Raw genomic sequence first — 9,187 nt, forward strand, 5'->3', positions numbered from 1 at the left:
CATATTCTTCGCATTATTACTAGACTGCGACTCGTACTGTAACAGTGTAATGCTGGACAAATACAAGGGAACTATTCCCTGGTCCCTTGGGCTACCTATTACGAGTAAAATGTGACCTGACATTGTAATTATTGTACCGGTTACGGGTAGTCATTTTATTGACACAGGATGAGGTAGCAAAGCGCACGCTTGTGGATCTACGCAACTATCAACTACAGTGTACAGTAAAACCTGTCAAGGCGACCACTCAGATAAGGCGACCACCTGTCCTAGAAGACCACTGAAACCAGCATCAAGGGATGCTATTTCCAGTCAAATGACCATGGATAAGGAGACCACCTTGCACCTGGTAACAGAGACCACATTTTGAAGGTCCCTCGAGCGGTCGTCTTAGACAGGTTTCACTGTAGTTACTGTCATTGTACAGACAGTGCTACTACAGTACATGTACTTCAAGGCTTTGTTCTCAAACCTCGTGCGCGCATGTCGTGTGCATGACCACGCGCGCGCGGTCCACAGAGGCACTACACAGGCGCGGGCGAGACTCCAGTCTCCACTGTCTGATATGACTGTACTGAGTCATTTTCATCGCCCCATCAGCTGATCAGCAGCACCATACACGCAAAAAGTCAATGCATGCACCAGGACACCACAGTCCACACTCCTTTCACTCTACCCTGGACTCAGTCTCTGGTTGGAACATACAATCATGTACCGATCTACTGGTCTGTAGTCGAGTCAGGTATAGTACGAGTTCTTGAGTTTTGTCGCGCGTGATCACTGAATGCATGATATGACGTCCATTGTGCCTGAGCGCGAGTGACGCACCCATGACTGTGACGAGTACTCGAGTGTTGACACGTCATTGTCTATGGTAATGTTTACCTGTCTAGTACTGTAGTAGCAGCTAGCTAGCTAGCTAGCGCCTGTTATGTTTACCGATCGAAGCCAGGTTTCCCCCAATCTACCTCCCATGCAAACGCAACAACGTCTTCTCCGATCCGAAAGGCTGTTCGAAGATACAATGCAGATTTTAATTTTATGACTGACCATAGTTGAAGATCCTTTGGCTTTGATCTGCGACTTTCCTCCCCATTGTTCTCCTGAAAAGACCTTGTATTACTACAACTAATACTTAGTACAAGTACCCGCATCATTCATTCTCCCGCGATACGACCAGAGTGGCCTAGTACATAGTGGGGTAGCTTTTCAGCTACTGTCTTGCTTCACGGTGCTTGCGCACTGAGCGATGTGAAGTCGAAGAAGCAGGTGGTCCCCGGCTGCATCACCTCGACGTAGCCTAGCCTAGCCAAGTCTTAGATTTTTTTGAAAGTCCTTTAGTATTAAAATTTTGTGCTGTGGGCCAGTCGACAGTACAAGAAACGCAAGCACTCCTAATCAGCTGCTGCAGTTGTGCCGTATTTGCTGTCTGCGACTCTGAAATAGTCGATTCGGTGCGCTACAATTGGGTGCCGGCCAGTGCCTTGCAGGATTCTTAATCTTATCATCATTCGCCAGCGCCCCAAGCCAATCAGTCATCGGATCCGATCCACCACAAAGTTATTGTTTTTTTGTAATTGGAGTAAATACTGTAAATATTTTAGAATGCTGCGCAGGCTTCGCAACATAAAGGACGGGCGCAATGGCTCAGGGCACGAGAGCGCTAGCCACCAACGGGACCAACGGGATTATTATCGCCGCAGGAGCAACACGGCAGACTCGCGGGGTAGTGGCACCCGCAGCGGCAGGGATCAGTCAGGAGGGTCGCTTCGACGTCAATCTTTCTCCAACGCATTGGACGAGGCGTGGAGTGCCGAGTGTAAAGCAATCGCATTGTGGGATTTCAGCAGCGACGACGGCCGGGACCTATCCTTCCGCAGGGGAGACTGCATAGCGGTATTGACACGGACCGAGTCGCAGTTTGACTGGTGGGAAGGTGCCCTGCGGGACAAAACCGGAATCTTTCCGGCTAACTACGTAAGATTGGTCACAGCCCAAGTAAAGATAACGGACCTGCTCAAGAACTCGTAATGGCTGGAGAGCTAGCAGACCACCTACGGCAATGCCCAGTGAGCATCTAGTCTAGCTCGTGTGTCCACATTGGGTAAGATCGTAGTCAGGTCCAGTGAGCCACGTGCATACACACACACACACACACACACACACGCACACACACACACACACACACACACACACACACACACACACACACACACACACACACACACACACACACACACACACACAAACACCATCACACACATACACACACACACACACACACGCACGCACGCATAAACACACCACCACCAGAACTTTACAGGGAACTTACTTGCAATGATGGCATCCCCTTGGCTCGGTTCACAATCTCCTCATCCACTATTGCATTAGTACAGCTTTGGACATGCTCATGAGACTCTGGAGTCAGTGTTGACACAAGAGCATGCACGTCACAGACAGCTGTACACCATGCTACAGCCTTCATTGCAATAGTGACAGAGCTTGAAGACGGCAAACGAAACACCGTCTGAGCCGTGACGAGCCTGCCCATTACTGTAACGTGCCACTTTTAAACCCGGTTCAGTTGGCAACCCACGAATTGTGCCGGATCTGACTTCAACCCTAACTTGAGTTTCCGTTACGTTTGACGTGAGCACTGGGCATTATGCAATACTGAATTATTATTATAAGGCTTTCCCTACATCTGCCTGCCCGAGCGGTATTACACTTGACTGGGCTAACTGGTTGGCCTGTTACCATGGTTACAAGCCTCATGCATCCCTAACTCACCCCAGCCAGCCTAGACTGACATACTGCAGTAGAGCCATAGTAGCTTTTTTAAAAATAAATATTTATCTTAAAAGTTAGGAAATCTGGATTTGCAGCTGTTTTGCAGCCCTCTGAGTCAATATATTTGCCCATATCTAGGGGAATCCATAAATATAAAGACAAATCTACAGTCAAAGTTGCTGCCACTATAACCTACGCGGCTACGGTTCTTCTCCTTCTTTCTTTCTTTCTTTTTTTTTATAAAGGTCACTCCTACCGCTATCTATCGCAGCTATCTTCCTCCTTTTGAGTTGTTTATGACACAAAGGGTTTGCAAACGCTCTGCTGAAACCGAGTGGTTGGTACAGGTTGGACCGGAATGAATCAGTCTTGGCATGTTGGGGCTGAGCATTCCATCGCACTGACAGAAGTAGAAGTAGAACCTGGGTTTCCTGACTTGATTGCTTTCGCGGCATGATTGCTGAGACGATATTCTGAGTTATAGCAGAACAAATACTCAATGCACAGTTGCGCTCGGTGAAATCCAACCCAAAGTGCAAAGCTAGCGCCCGGGACCAGTTCCGATTATATCATTGTATTTGCACATGTGTACGTACAGCCGCATTCGTGCCACTTCCAGGGTGTCAATGGCCGCGCAAGTTGAGGGTGCCAAGCATGCACTCTGGGTCGGATTTCACGGGGTGCAACTGTTCTGTGTGCACAATGCAGCATCAATAAGTACATGACTGTATTACAATCGTAGTTTCAATCATGTACTAAGTACTAGTACGTTGTACATGAGTAACATCATGCTTGTAGATCAGTCATGAGGTGACTAGTCAATACAATGCTGTAGGATGTACACAGCCAGGCCATGATTTAGCAATTGTAGAACCATCTGTTCTCCTAGATACACACATGCACTGGTAAGTGAAAGAAAAGAAGAGATGAAGCGCGCATGCAGATATCAGGTCAATCAACGTACACATCACGGTCCAAGTTATTGCGTCCGTTGTATAAGTGCGGAGATGGCTCAGGGCTGGGAGCAGGAGAGTAAAATCCTCAGACAGCACCGTATGGGAGGCTCTAGCATGCAGAAGCAAGACCGCCGTGCGCGTTAACTCTAGCAATGGCAAGAACAATGGCACAATGGTGTCAACTCATTGTACAGATGCTATTACATGTGCACATTCCCAATCTACCTCGGACTCCCAACAGTCTCAACTCTATGAAGTAGGTCATTGGTTGGCTCCGATACTCAAACGCTGCCTGTTGTATTGGCGTTGACGGCAACATCAGCAGTGAAGTGTGCATCACGCAGTGTTAGTCGACTCGGGCTCGCTCTGTGACGGAGCGGTTTCTTCGAGCACAGCCGCAAAGACCTCGATCTCCTGAACGGTGAAGTTGGTCTTGCCGGCGAGGCTGCTGAGCAGTGCCGTCTCGCTGTCCACTTTGCCGTACGACAGGGGAAAGCTGGAGTATCCGGTCGTGCTCTGTTGACTGTTGGCGGCGATGTGCAGATCAAAACCCGATCCAAACGTAGGACCATGGCTGAGGGAGAAAACAAGATCCGTGCAAAACAGTTGAAAACACCGAGTCCACACTTTTCAATACACTATGGAGGGCTATTTTGTCTTTTCTCGCTAATGACCTGATAGCCTGTGTCACCACAGAAGCTATATGCCCGGCAGAGGCTGAATAATCACACACCCAACTCGCAAGGGAGAAACAACGGACAATGAGAAAAGATAAGAACGGATAGCACAGAAGGAAGGGAAAGACCAAGAAGGAATGCACAGGATAGCAACAGTGCAACATGAAGTACAGTTTGAACTTACCCTGGATGATGCCACAGCGCAGAGTTGGTCTTGGTGACGTTGTAACGCATGGGTCCTTTGCCAGACGACTGCTGTAGCGTGAACAGAAACGACCTGCGGCCGGGCAATGCAATACGAACCGGAGCAACGTCCAGCGTGAAAACATGACGGTATCTAACGTTCACGATACGAGAACGGCACAGCCAACGTACTCGTACTCCACATCCGACGACAAATACAGGGGGCAGTGCACTCACATGCAGGGGTATTGTGGATACAATAGTGGGTATATGCTGGGATGATCTGATCCAGGGTGTTGAAGCACCAGTGTTCATTGGCATGCAGCTCTTCTATTTACAGTATCCCGCTAACCGTTTACCTTGTCGACTTGACAAAGCGACCCTTGGACGGCTGGCTAGTCCAAGATTGCTCGGCATAACCTCCAAACAAACTGTTATCAGTGGACTGGAAAACAAGAGTGATAAAGTGGAGAAAAAACGTTTCAAAAACTTGAGCAAATTGTTCGCATTTCAGACCGACAAAGCTGTGTGGCCCAATAGTGAACAGTGAAAAGCACCCAGTGACTTGATATAAAAAGACTCTACCCTGTGCTTTAGCCATTGCTATTATGGTACTAGCACATTATCTGCATGACTCCAGCCTCTCCAGTCCTCTCCACTGCCGGGCCACAATCTCCCGGTGAAGTTTGGGAATAGAGATGAGCAGTCTCTGAAGAGTGAAGACAGAATGACGATCTCGTGTTGCAGTGGTTGCTTGCATATGACGTGACGTCATGTGCAAGCAACGATCTAAGCATGCACAGAAGCTCCGAGATGTTCTAGTGACTGGGAAACGGTGTAAGCACAGACTCTCGAAGCCTTACCCACCAGTGACATGTGATACTGTGACGATGTATCACATGTTTGTCCACCTCGTACAGGTCACAAATACGCAAATACTGGTGGGTAAGGCTTCGAGAGTCTGTGCTTACACCGTCTTGTGGAATGCAAGCACTAGCCAAGCAAAAGATTCACCACGGGCGACTAACCACATCCACAACATTTGTAACGTCAAACCTAACAATTAAAGTTGCCAGAATGTCAGCCACGAGATTGGCCTCCAAATAAGAGCTTGAAGACAAGGCTACCGTCATCGGAAAGTACTTTGCCCAGAAGTGCAGCCTAGAAGGTGCATTTGCAGAATCATCGGGACCGTTACCGCATGTCCGCTGGCGCACTGCTAATACGCTCGCAACAGTCCACTTCCGCCAAGCCACCGTACGCCAGACACTCCGAGCTCTCAACCCCAGTAAAGCCACATGGCCTGATGCAGTAAATGCTAGGGTGCTGAAGGAATGTGCCGACCCTCTGGCCCTGCCTCTATCCAAGCTGTTTACTCTGTGCTTCCGCAGTGGTCACCAATCTGCCATGTAGAAAGCTACCAGCGTTGTACCAGTACACAAGAAAGGCCCAAAGTCAAGCCCGAGAAGCTACCGATCAATATCACTGACGATAATGTCTAAGTGCATGGAGTCCATCGTGAACACCAGCCTGTCCAACTTCCTGAAGAAGAATGACATTCTTTCTCACAGGCAGTCCGACTTTCGCACTGGACTGGGAACCTCCGATCTGCTGATTGCTCCTCAGCATGCCGGAGTGGAGCCTGATAGCTGCCGGTGGAGGCCTCGTCAGGGTCCTTGCAGTAGATGTTGCACACAAATGCACATACTTACATACACACATCTCCATACACACCCCTATCCACCGGAGCACTTTATTTTCTCTTTTTTCTCCGTTTCTCACATGTTTTTATACGGACAATTCACCATCATAATTATGTAGCAGAGCTCAAAAGAAAGAGAAGTGGAACGGTTGGCATTGCCGCCCTGTACGTAAAACTGTTCTATCATGTACAACATCAGCCTGTCAGGGGCGTAGCCTAGCCCTTTTTAGTCTGCTTCGGAAGGTCATGTGACACAACAATGACAACATAGTGTATAAAATTCACCCTTTTTTCGTTTTTGTAGCCAAGGATACTGCCTCAGCCAGCTACTTTTATTTGGAATTTTCGCCGTAATGCCGGACCATACATCACTTTCCTTTGATCTTGAATTGTACTATCGGCTGCTTCTTGCAAACGTTCCGATGCCGGAGGCTCTGACATTTGGACTTGCAATCAAACATGCTTCTTTTCCTCGAATGGCAGGGAGCAGCAAGTTGCATCAAAACCTGCACAGTGTAGGTACTTCACACCAGGGAGGACAGTGTAGTCACTTCACACCAGGGAGGACAGTGTAGTCACTTCACACCAGGGAGGACAGTGTAGTCACTTCACACCAGGGAGGACAGTGTAGTCACTTCACACCAGGGAGTACAGTGTAGTCACTTCACACCAGGGAGGACAGTGTAGTCACTTCACACCAGGGAGGACAGTGTAGTCACTTCACACCAGGGAGGACAGTGTAGTCACTTCACACCAGGGAGGACAGTGTAGTCACTTCACACCAGGGAGGACAGTGTAGTCACTTCACACCAGGGAGGACAGTGTAGTCACTTCACACCAGGGAGGACAGTGTAGTCACTTCACACCAGGGAGGACAGTGTAGTCACTTCACACCAGGGAGGACAGTGTAGTCACTTCACACCAGGGAGGACAGTGTAGTCACTTCACACCAGGGAGCGGCAAGGTATGGGTATCTTACTACTCGCTGCTCCACACTGCGCTGCACCACATGTGCATTTGCATACAATGTACTATAATGTACTCCTGTGGTCACGACGGGACTCGAACTCAGCCCCCTCCCCCGCTGCTGTTTTACGGCTTGCAAAGGTACCAACAATGGCTGCATGTACAATCATGTTCAAGACTTACACAATACCATGTACAATCATGTATGAAGGACCTGCCCGGTATGTGAACAGGCCCACTCCACACATCGACCCATGCATTGAATGAACATTGAACGCGGGCACTGTGCGATACTTTTATCCTGTTTTGGGCGTTTTGCGGACATGGCACGACAAACTCTAGGTGCTTTCTCTAGGTTTGCGAATAGCGCCTAGCCTGAAATGCACTGTTTGCTCAGCATTACCTTGACTAATACTAGCGTTGGACCCTTGTTGTCGCACTTGCGATGGAAGGACTTGGCGCTGAAGCCATCACGTGTGCCCCGATACAAACACTGCCACTGTTGCCCACTGCACCCGCACCTGCACAAGCACACACATCGCACACCGTGACCGGAGCATAACAACAGACAGGGGCCCAGTAAGTAGCTGTGCACAGTGTATTTAGCCGCAAATGTGGAGGAATTCTCAACAGAAGTGTAACCTATAGGAAAGGTGTTTGCTCTCCACACCGGAGCTCGTGCTTTCCGCCGATTTGACTTGACACTTGACATTATCTCGTACAATTGTAACCGTCAAAAAGAGAATTCACGGTCCGCTTGAGACTCAGTTAGAGTTGTCAGCATCCGTAGGAACGCCACCACCCTGCAACGATCTAGGGATTGTAACCTAGCTTTGGTAACCATGGCTACCTATGCTTACTCCCTGCCCATTGCTTACCAGTCGTTGATCAAGTGCTGGTAGCGCATGCGCTGCTGCGTCAGTAGCTGGGTGCTGTGGAAAAGACGGTGGGAGACGCGTGCCTGCAGACGTGTGTCCGTTGTCGGATCAAAGTGAGCTGGTACAGCTGCATAGCGATATCTAGCGCAGTGGATCATACAGGATACACAGTACCAGTCGATGAATGATAATTGAATGGTCAATTGAATGGTTAATTCACAGGTCTATAATGACTCTATTTGCTACCACATGCAGTTCCTCGCTGTGTTACACATACCACACTATTCAGAGTGATATTTTAGATATCCAGCGCATTGGATCATATAGGATTCATAGCACTAGTCGACGGATGATAATCGAATGGTGAACTTAAATCACATGCAATGTCTTACTGTGCCACACGTAACATGCTATTCAGCGTGGCATTCCATCCAACACTGTGTCTGAGTACTAGCCACTAAATCAGCCGCACCCAGATTCGTTGTCATGGAATAGGCTTATACTCCGGGGCAATACGATACCCGCACGGTGGCTGACCTTTCCAGTGACAGTTGCATGGGGACTGCACCGGTTGGCTCCACTTCCTCCGCAAACACACTGCTGTTGATCAGCAGGATCTTGATATGATCCACAACTCCTGCCAGGAACTGGTAGCCGAGCAAGAAAGAAACACAGCCATACACTGAGACACATGATCAATGATCCCAGGCGCGTGCCCCGTATGGGTTCCTGGGTGCCCGGAACCCCCCTTTTTCGCTCAAAAATGCAGGATTTTGCTTCATTTTTTGAAAAGTTTCCCGGGGGAGGTCCCCCGGAACCGCCCCCCCCCCCCCCCCCCTGAAGGGCACCAGCGCACATGCCTGGATCCACAACTCCTGCTGGGAACTGATACTCGGGTAGGAAAGGAATACATGTAGCTATGGCAATACTTCACACACCTTTTTGACATTTCCATATTAACTCCAGCACACTGATATTTGCTATCAGTGTGGGTACAGGGCCAATGCTCATAATAATACAACTTCTCAACACGCA

At 49.0% G+C, this 9,187-nt stretch overlaps 1 protein-coding gene across 1 annotated transcript in view; it reads right to left on the reverse strand.

Annotated features, from left to right (window-relative positions):
• Positions 1-3,512: 3,512 nt before the first annotated feature.
• The window catches only part of LOC135823281 (uncharacterized), a 10,382-nt gene continuing 4,707 nt past the window's right edge, over positions 3,513-9,187 (reverse strand). Inside the window, exons 5-10 of the mRNA XM_065336138.1 lie at positions 8,690-8,799; positions 8,153-8,293; positions 7,678-7,795; positions 4,966-5,051; positions 4,608-4,700; positions 3,513-4,320 (exon numbers count right to left, since the gene is read on the reverse strand). Coding sequence (XP_065192210.1) covers positions 4,083-4,320; positions 4,608-4,700; positions 4,966-5,051; positions 7,678-7,795; positions 8,153-8,293; positions 8,690-8,799 — 786 coding nt within the window. The 3' untranslated portion in view covers positions 3,513-4,082. The remainder of the gene's footprint in view (positions 4,321-4,607; positions 4,701-4,965; positions 5,052-7,677; positions 7,796-8,152; positions 8,294-8,689; positions 8,800-9,187) is intronic.

The sequence above is a fragment of the Sycon ciliatum genome, chromosome 8 (genome assembly GCF_964019385.1).
Source record: "Sycon ciliatum chromosome 8, ocSycCili1.1, whole genome shotgun sequence".
Classification (NCBI taxonomy): Eukaryota; Metazoa; Porifera; class Calcarea; order Leucosolenida; family Sycettidae; genus Sycon; species Sycon ciliatum.